The following is a 26,958-nucleotide window of genomic DNA, read 5'->3' on the forward strand; positions in this document are numbered from 1 at the left end:
ACAGGAACTCCACAAAGCAATCAACAAAGTATTTAAGAAGGAACTGCAGATGCTGGAAAATCGAAGGTACACAAAAATGCAGGAGAAACTCAGCGGGTGCAGCAGCATCTATGGAGCGAAGGAAATAGGCAACGTATCGGGCCGAAACCCTTCTTCAGACAAAGTATGTTTGGTTTCTCCAATGTAAAGAAGACCACATTCTGTACACTTAATTGCAAGCAAATCACAGCTGGAACAAATGCTTAGGTCCATGGACAGTGGGAAGGGAAGAAGTAATAGGGCAAGTGTTACACCTTCTACGGTTTAATAGAAAATTGCCTAATGTAGTGGGTAGATGGTGATGGAAGAGCAGTCTAGAAAGTTGTGAAGGGTGTAATCTCTACGAAATACTTGGTGGAGGGGATGGATAATGGGTCAGTTACAGCTGAATGAAACCATGAAGGATGAATCATTGAATATGGAGGTGAGCAGGGTGTAAGGCAAGGACCAGAGAACTTGCTCTGTCCAGGAAATGAAGGAGGGAGTGCAGAGGTGTGGAAAACAGAGAAGACACAGTCAAGAGCTCGGTTCACTACAGTAAATGGACATCCATAGCTAAAGAAGAGAGAAGTAATCGTGGTGGAACCTGTGAGGGATACCATCATTGAAGTTAATGCAACAAAGACCGAGGACATGAGAGAATGTTTTATTTTTTCTTTCCTTGTTAGGTCCACTATTTCCTGACATAAAATAGGAAGAGAATCTATTCTCTAATCTGTCCAAGGGACTCTAATTCACTGAAAATGCCAATTAGTGTCAGATTGAGTCACATTCCTTTTTTTCCAGTCTTTCTTCAATCCATTCGCTCTCTCTCAACCAGCTGTGCCAAGAAATGGCAAAGCAAATGGCTTTGATATACGCTGCATTAAGGGATAAAATATTCCTTATTTTACCTTGAAAGCCTTATGTTAACAAGTTTTTAAAAAGTAACATTGATTAAATTGAGCCTTGTAACCACATTCTTGGAATTAGAATAAAACAATGTTATTCCTATTGAACTTCAGAAATCCTCGGATTATATTCCCAGGTTAGTAAATGCTAGTTAAATAACACAAAATCTCATTGTACCAGATTTTGCATTACCTGTTCGCTTGGTCAGAAGATCTGCCAGAGGAATCCGTACACTTCCCAATTCAATGTCTCTTGATGAACCAATTAAAATTGTATTTGGCTTAGCTGCAAACAGAAAGGATATCGTAAAAGTCAGCAGTTACTTGCACGTAAATTCTATAGTGCATAAAAGACAACAATTATGTTCCAAATCATACGACAATTCAGCCTTCAGATTTAAACGAAAAAATTGAGACAAACACAGAAAACTAAAAATGTAGACACAAGGAGTGGCAGATACTGCTTTACAAAACAAGACCCTTATTCAGAATGATTAAACTGCCTTTCATATGTTCAGAATGAATTATTTTATGTAATGTATAGTTGGATGCTACAATGTATATTTACTGAGCAGGCAATGTGCTTGGGTCAATGGAATAGGCACTTTTTGTTCATCCCGAACTGCATTTAATAAGGTGAGGGTAAGTTGCCATCTTGAAACATTGAAATCCATGTGCTGTGGCTACTACGCAGTATGTTCATAATTCTGATCTAATGTCACCGTTCCTAAGTGATGACAAAACATTTTCCATGCCCAGATGACAGGCGAAAATAACTTGGAAGTGACAGTTATTCCATGCATTTTTTTTTGCCTATTTCTTCCTATGTGCTGATGATCATAGATTAATGATCTTAGTGCTGTTGAAGAAGCTTCAGTGTCTGCAGTGTATCTTGTGGATAATATCCACTGCAACTAGCAAGCACTAATAGTGAATAGGCTGAATGTTTTAGATGGTGAATGTGATGACAATCCATTTGATTCCCTGGTCATGTTTGAGTATTGATGATGATGATGATATAGGCTATGGAGAGAATGGACAGATCAAAAGGTGAGTCAATCATTGCCAAATGCCCAGCTTCTGACTTGCTTTCATAACCACATTATTTATATGACTTGCACAGAGAAGTTTCTGGTCGACTGTGAACACAAGATATTGATCATGACAAATCTGACAATGCTAATAGTACGGATATCGCAAGGAAGTGGTTAAGATCTCTTTGAGAGCATTATTGTCAAACCTTCCACTGATGCAAATGTTATTTGCCATTTAATAATCCAAAGCTAAATGCTATCTAGATGGTGTGTAAGTAAGTCATCTAAATATCAGTGCAGCTGTAGGTATTTTTCACATGTGATGGAATCCAGAAATAATGGGAAGTGCAGAGGTGGTGTGAAACAGCAACACATGCACTTAAAAGACAGAGATAAATGAAGAATCAAAGCCCACCTGCTTTATTAGACTGATGATAGATGGTAAACACTGCTTCTGATGAATCTAGTAGTTCAGCCAAACTGAAACTCTCTCCATTGGATTTCTGAATTATAAGATTACATGGAAACTCAGAATAATGGTCAAACTCTGGGCAGAATGTACGGGCCACAACTTTCGTGCGCCGCTTTTCATTTCCCAGAAGAAAGGAAATATGAATTGTAACATACGTGTTCACACCGACTTCAGATTGGTAATGTAACAAATGGTTAATTTCTGCGACAGCCCTGTATTTAAAGAAATAAAATAAATGTAAACCATTTATTAAACCATTAGTATTACGACTGCTGCTGATGAATCAAAATCAGTTCCTGAACTTATGTTCAAAATATGTTCAAAACTATGACTTGGATGTCTAACATTTAAGGTATATATCCATTCTTTGTTCCTTACAATTTTATACTTCTGTACATTTATCTTCATTACCAGAGAATCTTAACAAGTTAATGTATTTTCATGGTCTCCTACATCCTTTCTCAGTTTGCCATGGAATGGTTACTTTATTGTCACATGTAACAAGGCACAGTGAAATTCTTTGCTTGCATACCCAAGGTATGCAAATAGTCGCCACAGAAATGGTGCTGACAAAGGTACAAAGTACCCCTGCCGGCTCCTCCTTTGTTCTCCACCCCTCCACGCTGGGTCCTCCATTGCTCTTCCGCCTCCATCACGGCAGTCCCCCCACGCCGGGTCCTCCATTGTTCTTCCCTCTCCCCCCCTCATGGTGGTTCGCCCATGCCCTCATAGACCTCCGACCACGAGGCTGTCCTCACCCCGAATCACCAACTTGGCATCAACAAACGCAGACTTTGTTCTTATTAAATCCATCTCCAAATCTGTTATATATACTCTGATTATGAATCAACATGGAACTTCAGTTGCATTTTCACTTATTCTCTCTACTGCTATTCTCTAGTCACCCCCTGAGATTGTGCCCCATTTTGATTATAGTCAACCTTAAGTAATCTTGTTCAATGCTACTTTATCAATTATGTTTATTGGATCTGAATATCCATTGCATTCAACTGGCCCCAATGCTCAGTAATTCATCTCATTTAGTTGGTCAAGGCACTTTTTCTTAAAATCAATTATAAATCTGATTTAATTCATGCAATATGTTTAACAAAAATCCCACAAATAGTTTTAACACTAATAAAATGTAAAAGGATTTTCAATTCAGATCTGGAAATTGTCCCTACCTTGTTGCAGCTTGTAAACCTGAAGCTCGGAGCAACTGTACTGAAAGAGTCACTGCACGAGATGATATGACCCCTTCTCTGCCATCCTTAGTTGCTTTTACAGAACATCTGTATTTTACACTAATATCCAATAAGCCTGTAATATGTGAAAGAATTATATTACTTTGATTGTCCTGCATGGAAGGTAGAACGGTGTGGTATACTAACTTTTTAATGCTTGAATAAGAACATCAGAGATGGATTAGTTGATACAGTTTAACTTGAAAATGCCCCTAAAAAGTTCACATTTGGAAGAACGCGTGTGAAATATTTAATACTTTTCCCAATAATTATGTAGTATTATGCAACAGACTCATAATTGAACCAACTGTGTTATTAGTTTCTCTGAATATGTACAATTTGAGGGGTGGAAGTGGCGGCGCTGCCCTAGCTGCTGCGGCTCGCCTGCAGTCCGTTTCTTTTATCTTTTTTTGTTTTTCTTGTCACGTTGTTACAGTTTATTTTCAGTTTATTTTAGTTGTGTATGTGGGGGGGGGGGAGGGTGTGGGAGAAACTCTTCCTTCGGGGGGATGCGACTTTTTCTTGTCGTATCCCCCGTCTCCGTCTGCGCTGAGGCCTAATGGCGGAGCTGGCGGCCTCCAACTGGGACCGACCTCGAGGCTCCGGAGGCAGAGCCAGCCAGGACTTACCAACGCGAGGCTGGCCGACTTCGGGGCTGTGGTGGCGTTGCGGCGGCGGCGACCCGACTTCAGGGCTGTGGTGGCGTTGCAGCGGTGGGCCCAGTGGATGACAACGCCGGGAGCTCGTGTTGGTGACCTGTTCTCTGGAGCTCCCGCAACAACAGCTTCGTCCGCTGGACTCTAGGGTGGCAGCTTCGGCAACTTCGACCGCCCCGGGCCGCGGAGTTTGAACTGGCCCGTTCGCGGAGCTCGGATTCAACCGCAGGACTTACTTACCATCACCCAGCGGGGTCACAACATTGGAAGCTTGGATTGCCTCAACGCAGAGGGAGAACAAGGAGGGAAGAGACATGGACTTTAAGACTTTTGCCTTCCATCACAGTGAGGATGGCCTGGTAGATGTTAAATCTGTGTTTATTGTGTGTTTTGTTATTTCATTCTATGTTATGACTGCAAGGCACGAAATTTCGTTCAGACTGAAAAGTCTGAATGACAATAAAGATACTTGATACTTGAAAAAAACGTGATACTTGATACTTGTGAAACTAACAATTTGGCCTACCGTTTATACCTGGCGAGTATTTTGGTTTGGCTTTCCTACATTATTGACGTGCACCCCAGCTGGCTTCAAAAATAGAAATTGAATGGAATTCTGCTCCAGAATGTTAATTTGTTAATACAGTCCAATAAAAATTGTGGAAAAGGTTTACCTACCAGTAGAATGCGGAAGATGCTTTTCAACATTTATTGTCCTTGGTATCAGGGGAACACAAAAGATCTGAACTCCAACTTCCTTGTGATGTTGCATTGTCACCATGCCACATAGCTTGGACAAAGGGAGGATACCTCTGGCAACAACCTGATCTCTAACATTAGGGTAATAATACCTGAGAAAATAAAATGAAAGGTTCATACTATATGCATTAGATTGCTCCCATAGAGGGAGTACAGACTGATTCCTGGGATGTCAGGACTTTCATATGAAGAAAGACTGGATAGACTCGGTTTGTACTCGCTAGAATTTAGAAGATTGAGGGGAGATCTTATAGAAACTTACAACATTCTTAAGGGGTTGGACAGGCTAGATGCAGGAAGATTGTTCCCGATGTTGGGGAAGTCCAGGACAAGGGGTCACAGTTTAAGGATAAGGGGGAAATCTTTTAGGACCGAGATGAGGAAAACTTTTTTCACACAGAGAGTGGTGAATCTCTGGAATTCTCTGCCGCAGAAGGTAGTCGAGGCCAGTTCATTGGCTATATTTAAGAGGGAGTTAGATGTGGCCCTTGTGGCTAAAGGGATCAGGGGGTATGGAGAGAAGGCAGGTACAGGATACTGAGTTGGATGATCAGCCATGATCATATTGAATGGCGGTGCAGGCTCGAAGGGCCGAATGGCCTACTCCTGCACCTAATTTCTATGTTTCTATGAATGGCGGTGCAGGCTCGAAGGGCCGAATGGCCTACTCCTGCACCTATTTTCTATGTTTCTATAATAACTTCCAAGTTTAAAAATTTCCCCCACAAATATCAATGCAGTTCATTGAATGCTTCAATGAATTATATCTTCCATTAAACTACAATCTATTTATCTACATCTATCTATCTATCTATCTACATCTATCTATCTATCTATCTATCTACATCTATCTATCTACATCTATCTATCTACATCTATCTATCTATCTATCTATCTATCTATCTATCTATCTATCTATCTATCTATCTATCTATCTATCTATCTATCTATCTATCTATCTATCTATCTATCTGTCTACATCTATCTACATCTATCTATCTACATCTATCTATCTACATCTATCTACATCTATCTATCTACATCTATCTATCTACATCTATCTACATCTATCTACATCTATCTATCTACATATCTACATCTACCTATCTACATCTATCTACATCTATCTATCTATCTACATCTATCTATCTATCTACATCTATCTATCTATCTACATCTATCTATCTATCTATCTACATCTATCTATCTATCTATCTACATCTATCTATCTATCTATCTACATCTATCTATCTATCTATCTACATCTATCTATCTATCTATCTACATCTATCTATCTATCTACATCTATCTATCTACATCTATCTATCTACATCTATCTATCTATCTACATCTATCTATCTATCTATCTATCTATCTATCTATCTATCTATCTATCTATCTATCTATCTATCTATCTATCTATCTATCTATCTATCTATCTATCTATCTATCTATCTATCTATCTATCTATCTATCCTCTGTGTGTGTGTATTTATTTGTGGGTGTCTGATTCGGCCTTTGATTCCTTGGTCCGCCAAAACCACACGCAGAAACTCTGTGATTTTTTCCATTTCGCTAGCTAATTCACTTTTACATTCACTCATGCACTCCTCAAAACATGTGGACACTTTTATGTACACATTTATTAATAAAATCCCCCCCCCTCCACCCCTCCACTCACTCATTTTGTCGCCTCCTGCTGGCCAGCTACCATAACGGCTGCTGACGTCCGGCTCTGCTCGAAAAACGCTGACATTTTCCCCTACCGCTGGTGCCCCGCCCGGCTCTGTCACGCTGCCTCAAGTCAAATATCGGATGTTCAACCGCTGCTTTTTGAGCAGCGAGGGAACAGCCAGCGCGACAGAGCCGGCGTGTCAGAGTGCCGAGGATCCGAGGCCTCACAGTCTCTGATGGGGCCGCTTTCACTGACTTTACCGTCAGCTGCAGGACAACTTCGTATCCAGCAGCAGAGTGGCTCCGTTAATGCATTCATTCCACAGTGAGTTCAGTTCGGTAACAACACCCCCCGTCCCCCTCCTCCCCTCCCCCCCCCCCCACCTCCCTCAAAATCTGAGTAACGTTTTGAACAATGTTACTCAGCCGTCGTCACCCATGTCAAGTTTCCTTCAGATTTGATGTTATCTTTCATGTTAATGATATTTAAAGGTTTTAAAAAGCAAAATTTAAAAACATTTTCAGTTAAATCCTTGCTGCGTCAGCTTTCAACAAACTAACATACAAAGTTGCAATCCAGGAACACTCTGTGCTTCCACCAAGTTTTCACCTGAATGGAATGTCACAGTCCTCCACCCAACATTTTCAACAATGTTGACGTCATAGAACACTTACTCCTGCTCCTGCCAACTTGAACAGGAGGGGAAGGGTCAATTGGTATTGCAATTGGAAGTGCTGTGGCAGGCAGGGGAAGTGCAATTGGAATTTCTTTTTAAGTCCAGTGCTGGGCAAGGCAGGGGAGTGGTGGAATCTTACGTTGGGGAACAGGATGAGTTGGGGTACCACGCCTCCCATGGGGGCTACGGGCTAGTGGTGGAATATTGCATTGGGGTACCAGGCCTCCCATGTAACATGGACCCAACGGGTTCCAATTGGTCTGGTATTTTCTATTATTCATGAAATCTTATGCCACCTGCTGGTTGTTATACAATTTTTTCACTGTGATTTTTATTACTAAAGCTGAATACCTATAATGAAATGAGACATTGAAACAGCAGGACATTTAGATCACAAATCCATTGCACAATTCAATGAGATAATGGTTCTGCACGTTGGTTTGGTTAAGTTTCCTTTTATATTGTTGACTAGCAAAGATGTATTTATCTCAAATTGAAAATTGTGTCAACATCACTGCCTTTTCCTCAGTGTCCCACAATCCTACTAACTCTGAAAATTATTTGTTTTTAAAACTACTAAATGGGCTGATCTTAATATTCATATCCTATTACCCTGGACCCAGCCATCATTGGGGAAAAAGTGCCTACCTTATCAATTTCCTCCAAAATTAAAAAAATAATTCAAGGTTCTTTTTAAGACTTTATTATATTCCAGTGAAACATAATTTTGCTCAAATTCTGAACCTCAGAGCACAGGTAAAATGCTGGGAATCTTAATCGCAATATCAAGCACTCTTTTTAAGATGCTGTGTACAGAACACTACATAATACTCTTTATTTAATCCAACCAAAAGCTTTATATAGGTCAAGTAAAATTGCAGTAAGTCCAGTAATCCACGATCTTACAATTCAGAAATCCCATGGGTTCAGTGTCCGCCTCACCAGGTAAGGTTTCACACGTTTCCTTCTGACTCACTGGAAAATTGATTATAATATTGTGAAGAATGAATTAAAAATTGTGTTGTTGGTATTAATAGGAATAACATCGAAAACACAGGAATCTCTCACAAGCAAAATCACGAGTGTGTGGGATTATCAGATTTTTACTGTATCTGGCCATTATTACACTGACATCCTGGAAGCTTTCTGTGCACATGTTGGTTTCCACATTTGAAAAAGCTTTCATTGCCTAAACTGCTTGTTGATATCCTTAAAGGAATGCTGAAGCTGGGTTATAAAAGCAAGGTACCCTCCGCTCACTTCAATGACAATTGGCCACAGACATTTTGTGGGCTTGTCTGCAAAGACAACTATACCTTCACACAGTCATGCCCTCTACAGGAGATCCAGCTTTATAAATGGTTTCGAATGGATTGACATTCAATGAGAAATGATCATAGAAGGAAGTATGAATAAAATGGTACGATTAATTACTCAAGTTGTCTGAAAATTGTATAACAAATGATTGTGCAGATTGCAAAAAAAAAGGGTAAAGCAGAAACGTTATCAATGCCTGCTTTTCTCTTTTATTACACATTTATATGATACAGCACTTTCAAATAATAAAGCTGCTGTAGGCACATACCTAAATCCTTTACTGCTTTATTAATGCTTCTAAAGTCAGTAAGCATCAACTTGGCCCTTAAAACATAAGCAAAATTCTGCAGGTACTAGAAATCCAAAATATAAATGGAATATTCTGTACTCAGCAAGTGAGGTCACATAATAAAGAGTACTTATAACCTGAATCATTCATTTTGCTTCCTTCCACACTCATAATGTCTGATCTGCTCATTCCAGTAATTTCAATTTGTTATTATTGAATTTAGCATTTCATTATAAAGTTGCCTGAAAAGAAGGAACATCCACAGGGAGGCTGCTCATAACATATGACCTGATTTGAGGTTCCTCATTGCCAATATGTTTAATGCTTTTATTGAAATAAAGGAACATTTGCCAAATCAATCAGTTATGATGCAAAATGGCAGAAACTATTTGAATACAAGGAATCTTTAGATTTTCCTTTAACCTCAAACAAATGTATCTATGAAATGTTCGCCTGTTTAGAATCAAGCAGCAGTGCTAAAATATACCAAATATATTGAGGCTCAATGCTCTGCAATGCTACACAATGGGAAGAGATAGTATGCCTTTATAAACAAGTTTCAAAAATGTCTGTGGGTAGCTTCAGTAAATTATATGATGATTCGATATATATATACAGTATATTTGTCATCTAAAATGTTAAGCCAGTCAGGAAAATATTGTTGGCTGTAAATGGCCTCAGTATGCTCAATAAAGGTGGGGATGGGAGAAGAAAAATATCAACAAGTAATATTACTGAAGTGCATGATAGTCATATATTGTGGAACAGGCCCTTTGACACAACTGGTCCATGCTGACCAAGATGCCGCATCTAAGCTAGTCCCATTTTCCCGCTTTTGGACCACATAACTCTAAATTTCTCCTATCCATGTACCTATCCAAGTGTCTTTTAAATGCCGTTACAGTAACTGTGTCAACTACCTCCTTTGGCAGCTCATTCCATATATTGTGAGAATAGAGTACAGTGCCTAAAATATGTGGACCATCTTGTCAACATTTACATTAGAAACAGAGAAAATAGGTGCAGGAGTAGGCCATTCGGCCCTTCGAGCCAACATCGCCATTCAATATGATCATGGCTGATCATTCAAAATCAGTACCCCGTTCCTGCTTTCTCCCCACATCCCTTGACTCCGTTAGCCCTAAGAGCCATATCCAACTCTCTCTTGAATAGAATTTTGGAAGTTTGGGAAATACAACAGGATAGCCAGAACTGATAGGGGTAATTTCCTTAAGCAAAAATAACAAAATACATTTGGAAAAAGTAAATCACAATTCAACCATAGTTGAGACTTTCCACTCATGAACTACCTAATAAATCCCAGCCCAATAAATATGCAATAGATGTGCAATTCTCAAAAATATAGCCATAACATCACTTTAATTATATATCTTTGGGGTTTACACTGAATTAAGTCAAATAATTTTACAAAATATGTTGGGAAATTAATTTTGCAACATATTCTATGTAAAATAGGTAAATTTGTTTGTTGTTGAAATATCTCAAACTGAACAACTGATTATCAAAGTCACCATATCCAACTTAAAATGTATATATTTCTATAGCTATTGTACTTACCTACACCAAACCTCAAATTGAATGCCACCACCTCCTTCAAGTCTTTGTGTTGAGCAGACATCCAATAGTATTCTCTGCACTGGAAGATCCATTGGGATCAGAAGCAAGTGACTTTGACAGTGATTAAATACAGGATCTGGAACACACAATGTAGTTGCAGTGCGAAACGACTTCAAGATGATACCTACAGGAAAATAAAGTACATATATAAAAAATGTAAATGTAGAAATTAATCTTTATAATATTTTAAAACATAAGAAAATATAAAATTGGGCTGATCAAAATCAGGAAAATGCCCAAATATTCTAATGGCTTGATTCGTGGGAGATCATGTCATAGAAATTTGCATTGTTTTGAGGAATCGACCAAGAGAATTGATGATGCCACGGCGGTGGATATTATCTACATAGACTTTAGCAAGCCCCATGACAAAGTCGCACAGGTTATTGCACATGGATTATAGATTGAGATAGCAAACTGGCTACAAAATTGGGTTAGTAATGGAAGGCAGAGGGTAGTAGTGGGGTATGCTTTGCATATAAGAGACCTGATACCAGTAGTGTGCTGCAGGGATCAGTGCCAGGCCCAAGGAATAGATCGGCATGATTAGTAAGCATGTAGATGGTAGTATAGTGGTCAGGATCTGGATTCACAAAGACAAATGGGAAATGGAATAGCTGATGGATGCATATAAATTATGAGGACATAAATAAGGGGATGTTACAGTTGTTTTCCGAGGGCAGGGGATTGTAAAACTGGAGAGCATAGGTAGAAGAGACCGAAGAGGCAGGTTTTTACACACAGAGGGTGGTGGAAATATGGCCAGAAGAAATGGAAGAGCTAGGTTCTATTACAACATTTAAAAGACATTTAGGTAGGTAATTTGATAGGAATTGGAGCGGAATACAGGCCAAATGCGAGCAAATGGAACTAGTGCAGATAGACATCTTGGTTGGCATGGACAGGTTGGGCCAAAGGGCCTGCGGCTGTCCTGCCTTTTTTCTCAGTGTGGAAACGTCAAAGACTTGAGCACATAGCTTTAAAGGTGAGAGGGGCAAAGTTTAAAGGAAATGAGTGGGGCAAGATTATATATACAGAGGGTGATGGGTATCTAACCCACTGCCAGGAATGGTGGTGGAGGCAGATAAGACAGTGATGCTTAAGAGATTTTAGGATCGGCACATGGATATACAAGGAATGGAGGGATATGGATTATGTACTGGCAGACAAGAGTTGGTCTTGGCATCATGTTTAGCACAGACATTGAGGGTCGAAGGACCTGATCCTGTGATGTACTTTTCTATGCTATATAACCATCAATCTCATATCAAAATAATTTACATGACCATTTTAAATCTATTTAACTTGTACACAAAATACATAATCTACAGCATAAATTACACAACAGTAACAATTTTAATGTGTTTATTAAAATATTAAACTGATTGTCCAAACTATTCTAGCTCTGAGTATGTATGTTGCCGAGGTATTGCAAAGAGTTAACTATCAAAGATGAACTGGCATTTGATAAATCTGGCTCATTCTGCTTATATATTGCAAATTCCATTATCATTCTTAAATCACTAACATTTCCATTTCTACATATTCCAGAAATAACAACTAAATGGTATCTTTAATATCGATAAACAACGCTTTGAAAAAACAGCCAAATACAACTGTCTGTCACTGCAAAGATGCTGATATTGATGGATGTGACCACAGCTTTCTCAAAAATAAAGGATTTCATAGAATGCCTTCAGTAAGGAAAGAGATTGAAGAAGCAAAAAGATTGAGGAACTCATGGAGCCAGAATGAATGAAATACCAACTTCCTACAATAGGATTCAGAGAAAGCTGGCTGCATAAAAATCTAGAATCATAAGAAATGAGTGAAGTGATCTTGGGATTTGAATTGGTGGACAAGACTAGGGAACAATCCAGGAAACAACCAAATGAGAGAAAGATAATTTTAACAATGATGGGTAATCCTGTATCAACAGGATGTAATGCAGATTCTCAGACGAACAGAATTTGTTATGGTAAGCAGAACGATAAAGTCCAATGCAGAGAGGATTGGAATAATTGAGCTGAGAGGTGACAAAATGTAAGAGGGTTTCAAACGGCAAGTAGGTAGAAGCAATGTGGAATTTAGGGTTAGAATTTCAGCCTAGAGTTGAATAGGAATTCAGGACTGAGGTAAAGGGTTGAGGGAAACACGAGATCAATGTTGAGGATAAAGAGTTGGTTACAGAGGCTGAAAACAACAACAACTTCAGAGTAAATTACAAATCCAAGAATGGATAGTAGTCTGACACCAAATGTAGTGACAGAGAAGCAGATCTGCGTGGCCATGTACGTGTTGAACCTGTTGACAAGGAGGAAGTGCAGAAAGGCTCTTGGGAGGCTCCATAGATAATACTGCAAAGATGGAGCAAGGCAACAGAACAAAGCCGATCATAGAATGCCACTCAGCCAGTGAAACAAGAAACCTAGCAACCTATAATAGTAAATGTTTAAATATTTTTATCCATTTCATTGTCACCTGTATCTCTAAATTATCTTCATCCCTTTTATCTAATTTCTCTCTGTAATACTCAAAGCTTACTTTGAAAAAAATACTTCCTTTGTGCTTACTTTTGACTTGCTTAGAATATTTGATAATATATATCTTTAAGAGCAAAAAAAAGCTATTTTATAATGCTATGTGCTGGCTGAAAAACAGGGCTGAAATAAAGTTACCTACCAGGTTCCACTGGCAATGCCTCAGATATGATATTTGCATCGTGAGTTGGGAAATGATATTGTACATAGCAGTCTGCCTCTCCCCAAACAGTAGACTGCAAGGGAGTCAATCCTTTAAGTTTTATCACATTCATCTCAAAAGTGTGTTCCATCAATGGCTCAGTCTCCCCTCTATTGGACTGAAATATTACATATTGCATCAGAATAGTTATACGATTAAACTCGAGAGAGAAACTTAAGTTTTATTTTTTCTAAATATATGAATAAATCATCTACACAATGCAGATATTAGTATATTTTGAATGACCAAGTTCTTGAGAAGCATTTATTTCAGCAGCATAGAAATTACTGAACATCAACTGGCTGGTAGTATGCAGAATAGATGTGGAGTTCCAGTCACTTTTTTCATTGATGTTAAGTAGCTTCACCTTAACAGGAATGGCATCCTGTCCAATGGCCATCTGACTCCTCAACATATTATCTCACAGCAACAGTTCAGAAAAGTTCTACCATGTAAAGAGATCATTCAAACACGTCCATGCAGGATATATGAAATACTAATCTAACCACACCTATTCTAACCACATCTCTGGAATTCTCTGCCACAGAATGTAGTTGAGGCCAGTTCATTGGCTATATTTAAGATGGAGTTAGATGTGGCCCTTGTGGCTAAAGGGATCAGGAGAGAAGGCAGGTACAGGATACTGAGTTGGATGATCAGCCATGATCATATTGAATGGCGGTGCACCTATTTCCTATGTTTCTATGTTTCTATTCCCGTATTGCCACAATACCATCGCTGGTCGGCATGGACTCAGTGGACCTGTTTCTGCACTATATCGCTAAACAAAACTAAGCTAAACCTTTTTGTTTCTCATGTATTTATCTAGTTCCCTTATGAACAGCACAAATGAATCACTTTCTATTTATCCACTGGCAGTGAATTCCAGTTCTCAGCCACTCCGCAAAAAAATGTTTTCATGTTAATTTAGTTCTTCTGCCATTTGCCAACATTCTGTGTCTTCCAGTTCCTACCCTGTCAGCCAATAAAGAGTCACGGAGTTATAAACAGGCCCTTCCTCCCAAATCATCCGTCAAGCAAGATCTCCCAACTAAGTTAGCCTAACAGCAATGGTGGGAGAATTACCAGAGGAGATCCTGTCTCTCAGAATCCACCTGCATTAATAATAATAATAATAAATTTTATTTAATGGGCGCCTTTCATACATCTCAAGGACACCTTACATAGTAATCGGAATAAAAACATATAATCGGAATAAAACAAGTAATTAAAGACATCACAGTGACACAAATTAAAAACAGAATTCAATCCAAAAACAGAAAATCAAAAACACAGTGTGAAAAGAGAGCAGCGGCAGCCAAAGCGTGCCAGCGTCCACTCTCTCTTCACGGCAGCCATCTTGGACACAGACCTACAGGACTACAATTTGACAAAAAAAAAAAAAAATCATCCCCCCACAGTGGGTAGCACTGCATTACAAAGGCAAGGGCTGATTAAGGATAGTTAGCATTGCTTTCTGTGTAGAAAATACTCTCACAAATTTGCTTGACCAAGGAGATTGATTAAGGCAGTAGATGTTATCTACATGGATTTTAGCAAGGTCCCACAGGAAGACTGGTCCAGAAGGTTAGATCACTTGGGATCCAGGGTGAGCTAGCTAACTGGCTACAAAAATGGCTTGGTGGAAGGAGACCAAGGGTGGTGATGGAGGGTTATTTTTTAGATTGGAGGCCAATGGTGTGCCATAGATTCAGTCCTGGGTCTAATGCTGTTTGTCGCATACAGTATATCGATAATACATAAAGATAAGGTGGTGAAGAAAGTGTATGGCACACGCTTGCCTTCATTGGCCAGTCTACTCAGTGTAAGATTTGGGACATCAGGTGAGACCAACTGGAATATTGTGTACAGTCCTGGTCACCATACTAAAGGAAAAACATGATTTAGATAGAGAGGGTGCAATAAAGATTCACAAAGATGTTGCCAGAACTGGGGGTTTGTGTTATGAAAGCGTGAATAAACTGGATTATTTTCCCTAGAGTGAAGGAGACTGAGGATGACTGTAAAACATTATAAAATAATGAAGAACATAAATAAGTTACCAGGATTAGAGGGTGTGAGCTATAGGGAGAGGTTGAGTAGGCTGGGTCTCTATTCAATGGAGCGCAGAAGGATGAGGGGAGATCTTATGGAGTTATACAAAATCATGACAGGAATAGATCGGGTAGATGCACAGAGTCTTTTGCCCAGAGTAGGGGAATCGAGGACCAGAGGAAATAGGTTTAAGGTGAAGGGGAAAAGATTTAATAGGAATCCAAGGGGTAACCTTTTCACACAAAGGGTGGTGGGTGTATGGAACAAGCTGGCAGGTGGTTGAGGCTGGGACTATCCCATCATTTAAGAAACAGTTAGACAGGTACATCGATACGACAGGTTTGAAGGGATATGGACCAAGCGCAGGCAAGTGGGACTAGGGTAGCTGGGAAATTGTCAGCTGGTGTGGACGAGTTGGGCCAAAGGGCCTGTTTACACACTGTATCACTCCATGACTAAGTGGATTATCATAGTTTGTTTCCATAGCGTGGAATTGAGAAAGCATAGGTTGAAGGTGAGTGGGACCCAAGCAGCAAGTTTCTTCATACAGAGGGTGGTGTGTACATGGAATGATCTGCCAGAGGAAGTGGTAAAGTCAGGTACAATTATTATGTTTAAAAGATATTGGATATGAAAGATTTAGAGGCATATGGGCCAAATGGCAGCAAATGGGACTAGCTCAGAAAGACAGCATAGATAAGTTGGATTGAAGGGCTGTTTCTACACTAAATAACACTAACTCTGAATATAATTTCTTCAGTATCACACCTTGGTTTTGCAGTATCATAGTTTTACAAGAAACTCAATTTAAAATATGAACGTTTTTTTTCTCACTACCTTTCATACACTTGCTGCATTTGAGTGTGTGTTTTAATGTTTTGAGAAGATAAAGAACTGTCTGAAATTTCCCAACATTAAAGATGTGCCATTACTAAATCAAAGCTCTGCAGATTAATACAACCTCATACAGGGCATCCTTCCCCTTGGATACATCTCAATGAGACAAAGCTCAATATATAACTGATATTGTTAACTGGAATCAGTATTATTTTAATTACTGGATCATAATTAATACTGCATAATAATTCCAATTAAGGCAGCATAATATGAGAGTTTTCAGAGATTGACAAAAATTGACATGCACAATTTTTTTAATTTGGTTCTTGCTGCAAAATCTGCGTAAGGCGTATTTATAACATACTGGGGTTGCATTACAACATAATTTTGCAGTACAATAATCACAAACCTTTGATAGAATCGATGGCCCTGCATCCAAGAAATGTGGTGTTCTCTGGAAACCGGCGATAGATACCTCCTCGTCACTTTTTAATTTCTGAAGTGCTGCTATTTGGTCTGCTCCTCCGATAGCTAATAGAACTCGAAGGCTACCCCTTTGATTCCCTGTGAAAACATCCATCATTGGCATGTAGCTGTCCACAGCAACCACGGGATATTGAGCTTGGAGCAGTAAATGAGAAATCTTGGGATCCCTAATGACACACAAAAAATAATCTATATTTCAAAAGGAAACAAGTTTAATTTGTTTTGTACACAAATCTGCTGACACCCTCAACTTGCTACACTTCAGTTAAGAATTAAAACCATGGGAGGGTTGTGCATACTAAAGCTGTTTAAACAGAACATCTAATCATATGTTAAGCAAGTGTAATTTTAACAAAAAACCCATCTAAAAAAAAACTTTCTGATTAAATTAAACCTAACATTATACAGTAATATAATAATCAAGTGCGCCAACTGATTTTTCTCCAGCTTGCTGGCTTCCACCCTTAACAGCCACGTCTCCGTTTTTTTAATGTCCAGTACGCATGCAAGTCCAGAACAGGTATTCACTGATTCCAGACTTCAAAAACATGGTTACAATTGCTCAATCTAGCTGGACACGTTCAGGCAAGTTTTGGTGATTTTATGATGTTTTTAAATAGTTTTTAGGAAAGATACTTCCCCCAGGTCAAGAACAGCACTCAGCGGGTCACTTGTGTTTCTTTTCATCAGATTGGCAACATTGCAATGAAGTGCAAGAACCCATATCCCACTGGTCTAAGATAAATTCTGTGCTTGCCTGTAGAGTTGCTTAAACACTCTTTCTAAATTTTGTTCCAATTTTGTTATACCACAGAGAAGTTTCTTGTTTTTTGTATAGAATGGCAGAGTTTCTGTACATTTCTTATCCTTTGATGCAATAAAGCAAAATACTGGCAGAAGGCAACATATATTAAAAAATCAGGATACTTTTAACAACATTTAAGAGACTTTTGGATAGGCATATGGGTATGCAGCCAATGAAGGGATATGGATTATGCGCAGGTAGATATCTCAGCATCATGTTCGGCTGTGGGCTGAAAGGTTTGTTCCTTTGCAGTACTGTTCTATGTTTCCCTGCCAATTGATAACTAGGAAACCACACAGTACATGTGCAAAAATCACACATGCGCATTGTGTATTTACATGGTGAAAACAATGCACACAAATGCGTGAAAATAGGTTTGATTAAAAATTCATGAGCTCTAATATTTTAAAACCATAACACTATGTTTATCGTATCCAGTAAGCAGCAAATTTAGACAATTTATGTTTTGTTTTAGAGGCAGGACATATACTGAGCAAATGTGGATTTGTGGAAAAGTGATTACTATCGTCCATGGTTATTTAAATTGCTTAGTTCAGATGAAATTTATACAGCTAAATTAATCACCAGATCAATCATTCAACCTGATAATTCATCAAATAATCATTAACAAAAGAAACACTAGTAAACTCAGTTGACATAGCAGTTCTGCAGATCTGGACCAGTCATGTTTCTGACCTTAAGATCAATTTGTTACCCAAATTTCACAGAATCTTCCCTTTGCGGTTAACGTGTGCCTTGTGCTTCCAAAGTTTATGATCACTTCTTTACAAGGCTTTCCACAACCCATTTCAATAAACAAAAATCAATGAAGATGGTTAGGCTGAAAAGTGCCCCTCCTGAATCAATTTTGGCTATTGTTCATTAAATTAACACAACTTCCACCAATAATTAATAATTGGGGAAGTTAACTAATTTTAGATTGCCTATTTCAAATTTCAGTTTCTAAGTAAAAATGGCTATCCCTCTACTTGAATTGGCATACATTTCTGTTTTAACATGGTTCTACTCATGGTCTATTCAAGCAAAATCATCAATGGCCTCAAGTTTGATGCACCTCCTTCACTCCAACTTACAAAGAATGACTTAATGAAGCACAACTTGTTTAAATATAAGTTATTTTGTACCGGAGTAAAAAAAGTGGGGTACATGACATATCTTAAATGTCTGTATCATATCACTATGTGAGAAATTTAAACAAAAACACGTTTACTGAATGCTATTTACCTAAATGATAAGTAAAATTGATGAAGTGGTAATTTCACAAGCCCAAGTAGATTCTCTTGTCCTGAGGTCATTGCTTTATTCCAGATCTCTATAATCATCATATTATTCTTCATCCTCTCTAGTAGTGTTGGAGTCAGTGTGATCGGAGCTACCTAATAAAAAGAATGAAAAATCTTAGCAAATCTACTACTTGATCGGTTTTGAAAATGAAATGCAGCTTTTCAATAATGAAGTACAGTTTATATAAAAGGCTGGACAGTTCAATCAATTTTCATGGCCAATTAACATGTCTTATAGCTTGGGTTTTAAATGCTAATGAGTTGCTAAAGGAGATGCAATTAACTTTCTGTAAATTGCAATGCTATGGCTAAATTAACAATGCGAGCATTAAATAAATTCACCAGACAAGAAACTAAGAACAAATTGTTCTTTAGAGGTTAGTACTGAAACCTCTACAAAATTACAAGTAATGTTCACCAGTAGTTTTTCTTTAGTTTAGTTTCATTGAGATATACAATGTGGAAACAGGCCCTTTGGCTCACCGTGTCCTTGCTGACCATCGATCACCTGTACACTAGTTCTGAAGAAGGGTCTCGACCCGAAACGTCACCCATCCCTTCTCTCCAGAGATGCTGCTTGTCCCGCTGAGGTACTCCAGCTTTTTGTGTCTGTCTTTGGTTTAAACCAGCATCTGCGGTTCTTTCTTACACACCTGTTCTATGATATCCCACTTTCACATCCTACACACAGGGGGCAAGTTTACGGAAGCCAATTAGCCTACAAACCTGCAGTTCTTTGGAACCTGGGAGGAAACCGGAGCACCTGGAGAAAACCTATGCAGTCACAGGGAGTACGTACAAATTACGCAGAGACAGCATGTGTAGTTAGGATTTAACCCTTCTTGGATGCCTTCATGCAGCAGCTCAACCACTGCTGTGCCATCTCTTCTCTTGCTGCACCACTGCACTTCTTCCCCATCCACAGCAAAGACCTCCTCTCCTTCTGGTTTCTGGGCATGTTCTTATAGAGAATGTTCATATAGAGAATCTCTTATTTAAAAAGTCAACATATGCACTTGACTGGTGCTTTTTGAATTCTTTGAAAACTTACCAGTGAAAAGTTAAAAACTGGTCGAGTTGTGCTCCAGCTAACTGGAGATCTGGTGGCCTCGTCGGTGCTGAAAAGCTTACATTTTAGGTATATATTCCATTGTTTTTGGACACAGCCATCTCCCATCGTAAAGTCTTTTCCATCAGGTACCATCAGAAGAACATGGAGTAAGAAACCTTCTTCCTCTATTGAAGAATTAAACTGCTCCATTAAACTTTGTGCTGCAGCTACAGAGGGAAGATGGTGATGGTTTGCATTGCAAGTTCTAGAGCCATCCTTTGTATGACTTTGTTTCACCTGAGTTTCAGTATTTCCTTTTTCTAATACTTCACCAGCCTGCAGATCACCAAAATGTGGGTCCACTGGGCATAAATCAACAATGTTGTGATCTGATGGAAACTTTGGTCCTGGGCTAGAAACAGCATAAGTAGTCTTTGGAGAAGGAGCTAATCTGGAATTAGCACTTGTGAAATCTTTGTTGTCAGAAGCCAGATCCACGGATATCTGCCAAACATTAACACAAAGGAAAAGGAAATTAGACCACAATAAATTCAAACTAAATCAAGAGACCACCATGTTAATTTCTCAGATGATCTGCCAGTTGCTAAGTATTCCTAGCACCATGTTTAGGAATGAACAGCAGATGTTGTTTTTTACTGAAGATAGACACAAAGTGCTGGAGTAACTCAGTGGGTCAGGCAGCAATCTTCAAGAAAAAGGATGGGTGACATTTTGGGTCTGAACCCTTCGTCAGTCTGAGGAAGGATTCCGACCCAAAACGTCACCCATCCTTTTTCTCCAGAGATGCTGCCTAACCCAGCACTTTGTGTCTGTCCTCGCTCCTAGCACCATAACATATATATCATCCATTTCAGTTCGCATCATAATTTATTTACTGACCCTGAAAGTAAACAAACAAGCTGGCCCATGTTCTTCAATTTCCCCATCAATCATTGCATCATTTACACAAAGAGGTGGAATAACTCAGCGGGACAGACAGCATCTCTGGAGAGAAGGAATGGGTGATGTTTCGGGTCGAGACGCTTCTTCAGATTGACGAAGGATCTCGACACGAAACGCCACCCATTCCTTCTTTCTAGAGATGTCCCGCTGAGTTACTCCAGCTTTTTATGTCTATCTTCAGTTTAAACCAGCATCTGCAGTTCCTTCTTACACATTGCATAAATTACAGTATTTTTATTTCTGATATTTACCTTTAAAGGACCAATCGGTTGCTGCTTTTCCTTCTTGTCACACATCATATTGACGGGTAATTCACTGGTTATACTTAATAAATCTGATTGAATGATGGTTCGAAGCGCAAGACTTGCTGTACCAATCAAAATTGGCTTCAGTGGGGAAAAAAGAAAATTAGTAATATGTATTCAAAAATCATTTTCATTGCAATGACCACATAATGCGTTCACTGTTTTTTTACAATGGAATCATTTTATAATGGTAAATATTAGTAAGAATTTATTCTGTTTTCAGGAAAAGGGGGGGGGGGGAGGGGGATGTCAGAAAGAGTATGGTTCTAGGTTTGCTGACTGATGCCCCCTTGTGGCCACTTTAGCAGAGCACAAGAGAAACATGAGGGAGCTCCAGACCCAATCTTTTGGCTTTTGAATTTGCCAAAAGTGATCAGGTGTTCAGTGAACAAATAAAAATGACAAAGTCACTTGTACTGTGTGAAAAATATACATCTTCCAGATGCGCTGGGACGCATCCTCAATGATGTGATTTGGGGTCATCGGGTGTTTCGGGTCTCACAACATCAGACACCCTCGCCCAGGTGACCCAGCCGGGGTTGATCAGGCCCTGACTTTCGTCCCAGCAGCAACCGCCCATGGATCAGCCATCTTAATAACTACTCTGCAGGGGTTGGGAGACTCTAGTGCGTGGAGGGACTGGGCTCTGTGGGGTGAGTCCTGGCTGGGCTCCTCCTGTCTGAAGAAGGGTTTCGGCCCGAACGTTGCCTATTTCCTTCGCTCCATAGATGCTGCTGCACCCGCTGAGTTTCTCCAGCACGTTTGTCTACCTCCTGTTTTATTAAATGGGTAAAGGAAAAAAATGCTTCAAACATAGAAACATAGAAAATAGGTGCAGGAGTAGGCCATTCGGCCCTTCGAGCCTGCACCGCCATTCAATATGATCATGGATGATCATCCAACTCAGTATCCAATACCTGCCTTCTCTCCATACCCCCTGATCCCTTTAGCCACAGGGGCCACATCTAACTCCCTCTTAAATATAGTCAATGAACTGGCCTCAACTACCTTCTGTGGCAGAGAATTCCACAGATTCACCACTCTCTGTGTAAAAAATGATTTTCTCATCTCGGTCCTAAAGGACTTCCCTCTTATCCTTAAACTGTGACCCCTTGTTCTGGACTTCCCCAACATCGGGAATAATCTTCCTGCATCTAGCCTGTCCAACCCCTTAAGAATTTTGTAAGTTTCTATAAGATCCCCCCTGAATTTTCTAAATTCTAGCGTGTACAAGCCGAGTCTATCCAGTCTTTCTTCATATGAAAGTCCTGCTATCCCAGGAATCAGTCTGGTGAACCTTCTCTGTACTCCCTCTATGGCAAGAATGTCTTTCCTCAGATTTAGAGACCAAAACTGTACGCAATACTCCAGGTGTGGTCTCACCAAGACCCTGTACAACTGCAGTAGAACATCCCTGCTCCTATACTCAAATCCTTTTGCTATGAATGCTAACATACCATTCGCTTTCTTCACTGCCTGCTGCACCTGCATGCCTACTTTCAATGACTGGTGTACCATGACACCCAGGTCTCGTTGCATCTCCCCTTTTCCTAATCGGCCACCATTCAGATAATAGTCTACTTTCCTGTTTGTGCCACCAAAGTGGATAACCTCACATTTATCCACATTATACATGCATTTGCCCACTCACCCAACCTATCCAAGTCACCTTGCAGCCTCCTAGCCTCCTCCTCACAGCTAACACTGCCCCCCAGCTTCGTGTCATCCGCAAACTTGGAGAGAACTTGATTATTCATAATTTAGATTGAAATAAGCACTTTGAAGCCCAAGAAACTCCTTTCAATTGCAGACAGTAATGAGTTGCAAACTCCTTTCCAGCATTAACTGCAGATGGAAAAATAGGTTGGGGAAAGGGAAATGGAAATGGAGTTCATCAATACTTTCCATAGATGTTTCCCCCAGTTGCTTCAAAACATATTTGAAAGATTAATATTAATATCCAGGTAGATCAGAACTAAATGGTAATGACAACCACTCTAATAATAGGAATTGATGATATTCAATATAAAACTTCACCAACTACAACTAATTGGACTCAGCGAACAAGACCCTTCAGCCTCCCTGTTGTCAAGTACAGATTTTTAAATAATCTTGGTCCAATTTACAAAATAGTATTTTATTTCAAAAAGAATACCAAGTGTAAATAAATATTTACCATATCAAATAATTTAAAATAATTAAATCTAACCTTTTTCTGTGTCATCTTTTTGGAGTAAATGCTAAACACAAGATTGGAGTTCCACCAATGCTCTATCATCAAACCATCAAAGCAAACAGGAAAAACAAGCCGCTGCTGGAATTGTACCACTGTAGAAAATAAAATCGGTACGGTTCTGCTTAGCACACAATTGCAAATTCAAATGTCAACTCTGAGAGCAACAGAGAGTGAGTGGAGGAGATTCCGGAGGTTGTTTCCATGGTTGGAGAACTATGTTTAGGAGGAGATAGTGGCAAGGCTAGTGTTTTTTTTCTTTGGAGTAATAATCGGTTGAGATTAAATTGAGAGGCTTGGAAGATGTTCATAGGAAGGACTTGATTCCTTGGTAGAGTGGTCAATAAATAGAGGACACAGATTTGTGGTGACATGTGGTGGGGGTGGCAGCAGTGAAATGTCAAAAAGGGACTTGGAATTCACTGCCTGAAGGGGGTGATAAAGGAGGTTATGGATGAAAAGCAGAACACTATGATTAAAAAACAGGAGACCGGTGTAAAAATTTGACTATATGGCTTTAGATTTGCCCACTATAACCTCAATGTACAAAATGGGATTCTACAAAACTAACAAAAAAAAACCCACTTAGAAACTTTTTGAATAAGGCTGCAAACGTTTTATACCGTGATATGACTATTATCTAAATGGTGGCCGACTAGGAAAAGGGGAGATGCAGCGAGACCTGGGTGTCATGGTACACCAGTCATTGAAAGTAGGCATGCAGGTGCAGCAGGCAGTGAAGAAAGCGAATGGTATGTCAGCTTTCATAGCAAAGGGATTTGAGTATAGGAGCAGGGAGGTTCTACTGCAGTTGTACAGGGCCTTGGTGAGACCACACCTGGAGTATTGCGTACAGTTTTGGTCTCCAAATCTGAGGAAGGACATTATTGCCATAGAGGGAGTGCAGAGAAGGTTCACCAGACTGATTCCTGGGATGTCAGGACTGTCTTATGAAGAAAGACTGGATAGACTTGGTTTATACTCTCTAGAATTTAGGATATTGAGAGGGGATCTTATAGAAACTTACAAAATTCTTAAGGGGTTGGACAGGCTAAATGCAGGAAGATTGCTCCCGATGTTGGGGAAGTCCAGGACAAGGGGTCACAGCTTAAGGATAAGGGGGAAATCCTTTAAAACCGAGATGAGAAGAACTTTTTTCACACAGAGAGTGGTGAATCTCTGGAACTCTCTGCCACAGAGGGTAGTCGAGGCCAGTTCATTGGCTATATTTAAGAGGGAGTTAGATGTGGCCCTTGTGGCTAAGGGGATCAGAGGGTATGGAGAGAAGGCAGGTACGGGATACTGAGTTGGATGATCAGCCATGATCATATTGAATGGCGGTGCAGGCTCGAAGGGCCGAATGGCCTACTCCTGCACCTAATTTCTATGTTTCTATGAAACAGGGAACACGCAGTTTACTGGACGACATCTCTTACACAAATTACTTTTTGTTAGAACAACATGTCAAACATTTCATCCTAAAGTAGGTTTCACTGGCTGTCATACTGACCCCTGACCAAGGAGCCCTCTGCTAATTCTGGAAAAACTCACAAATTAATGCACATCTCAGAATGTAGCCTCTTCATATTTTCACATGGTGAATGTCATAATAAGTCCCTGGCTATTTATTACCACAACTTTAAGTGACATGGCTAAGATCAGGAAACAGGTAGAAGATAATCAGCCTGCAGAACAATGTCAGCTTATTTGATTTACTTTTTACTCAAATGGTCCAGAAGGAGTTTTGCCCATCATTCCTACCTTCATTTATAACTTTGCTGGAAGCTACCCGTGTAATCTCAGATCCCATGTACAGCTCTTGCACTCCACTCTTTGAAGATGTGGACACAGGAAGATTGTACTCAACAATATAAGTGCTGAAGGAGAAAAAAGAATTAGAATACAAATCTGGAAATAAAACTATTATTTCTAATCAAATAAATTCAAGAAGTTCTCTTTATTTTCTTGCATCAGGACAACCGATCTTCCCTAAAACTATCTTTCCTGCCTTTCAAAATGATAAATAGATTATCACCTGCACATAGATGTTCTGATAAATAGAACCAGCCTAGGTCTCTCAAATGAATGCTTCTAGCCATTAATCATAATGTTTGCCAGTATTGAAAAACACTTGTATCAAGGAAGACTGTGGTCAATTACTTCTCTCCAGACACCTTTAAGCATTATTATTCCTACATAATATTTTCTCACTTTGTCAAATATGATCATGTTATCTACTTTGACAATGGGCGAGGTTATCAGACAAGCATTATTTTTAATACTGGGGACAATTTATCAAGTGAATTCATCAATTGCTGCTATGTAATTTAGAGGAGGAGGCCATTCAGCTCGAAGGACCGAATGGCCTCCTCCTGCACCTATTTTCTATGTTTCTATGTAACTTCCACGATTGTTTCAGCCCGCCATTAAACTATGCAAGTGCCATTGCTGAAATGTTACTAAGTTAAAAACATAAAACTGCTGGATAAGAATCTAATGGACACGTATAGTCACAGGCAGAAAAAATTTATTATGAAAGCCTTGATAAGAAATGCCTTGAAATGGTGTGAAAGAAGCACTTGCATTTATGCAAGAACTTTGTGGTTCTCAGATAATGATAACAATGTCAAGCAATGACCTTCTACAACAATTAAAAGATTTAACAACCTTTCTCAGTATCAACATTATTGCCACCAGCCTGGTAAGCAGCAATGAACAACTAAAAAATGTTGTGATGCAAAGACAGGTGTAGAGGCCTGGGTTCCTCTTCCTAATCCTCTCTAAAGTCTCACCGCATTGGGAAGCTATGTCAGAGGTGTTAAGGAATCCTTGCTACTTGTGTGACCAGGGCCAGCTGTACAAGCACTTGAAATGTTTGACCCCATCCACTGCAAAGCAATCTAATTGATCAGCAACCCATTCATCATTTGCAGTTTTCCCCTGCTAATACACTGAAGTGGCATTCCAAATTATATGTTGAGGGTTAATCGAACACCTGATCATTCATAAAGCCTGCCATAACACTAAAAAGCACAGAGCCAGAAACGTATCTAAAAAAGCAAATGCGAAAAGATGCATGAACTGTGATATTTTATAAATTACCATTTCCTTCCTGAAACAGGTCGAGGTGGCTTTCCTCTGCTGCCTTTTCCTTTTGGCATTGCGCGAGTGCTATCCGGAGGAAGCTTTAATGTTTCAATTATAACGCGGGCCAAACAAATGCGTTCAAGTAGGGCAAGTCTATTTACATTCAACTCAACAGCAGGTATCTCTTGTTCTTTACTCAGTACAGAACCTTCTTGCATAGGGTGTTGACTGTAGGTAAAAAAAAAAAAAATGTAAAGTCTTCTCTGTCTCAACACTGAGCAATTCTCAACAGCAGGATCAGTGAATAAATACACAATGTGACATTAAGCTACAGTGCCCTCCAAATCCACACCTGACTCCTGAAGAGTGTTTCCGATCGGTCGGACAGATGTTTGGAGATT

The 26,958-nt window shown here is 39.5% G+C and overlaps 1 protein-coding gene across 3 annotated transcripts in view; it reads right to left on the minus strand.

The window, feature by feature from the left end:
- Positions 1–26,958, minus strand: part of c2cd3 (C2 domain containing 3 centriole elongation regulator) — a 113,542-nt gene that overhangs the window by 47,756 nt on the left and 38,828 nt on the right. For all 3 annotated transcript variants that reach the window (XM_033023200.1, XM_033023199.1, XM_033023197.1), the window contains 13 exons: positions 26,573–26,785; positions 25,232–25,347; positions 23,447–23,565; positions 21,184–21,318; positions 19,970–20,473; positions 18,860–19,011; positions 16,733–16,976; positions 13,372–13,549; positions 10,630–10,813; positions 5,014–5,186; positions 3,620–3,755; positions 2,379–2,647; positions 1,123–1,215 (listed from right to left, as the gene is read on the minus strand). In XM_033023200.1, coding sequence (XP_032879091.1) covers positions 1,123–1,215; positions 2,379–2,647; positions 3,620–3,755; positions 5,014–5,186; positions 10,630–10,813; positions 13,372–13,549; positions 16,733–16,976; positions 18,860–19,011; positions 19,970–20,473; positions 21,184–21,318; positions 23,447–23,565; positions 25,232–25,347; positions 26,573–26,785 — 2,516 coding nt within the window. The remainder of the gene's footprint in view (positions 1–1,122; positions 1,216–2,378; positions 2,648–3,619; positions 3,756–5,013; positions 5,187–10,629; positions 10,814–13,371; positions 13,550–16,732; positions 16,977–18,859; positions 19,012–19,969; positions 20,474–21,183; positions 21,319–23,446; positions 23,566–25,231; positions 25,348–26,572; positions 26,786–26,958) is intronic.

This window comes from Amblyraja radiata, chromosome 6 (assembly GCF_010909765.2).
Source record: "Amblyraja radiata isolate CabotCenter1 chromosome 6, sAmbRad1.1.pri, whole genome shotgun sequence".
NCBI lineage: Eukaryota > Metazoa > Chordata > Chondrichthyes > Rajiformes > Rajidae > Amblyraja > Amblyraja radiata.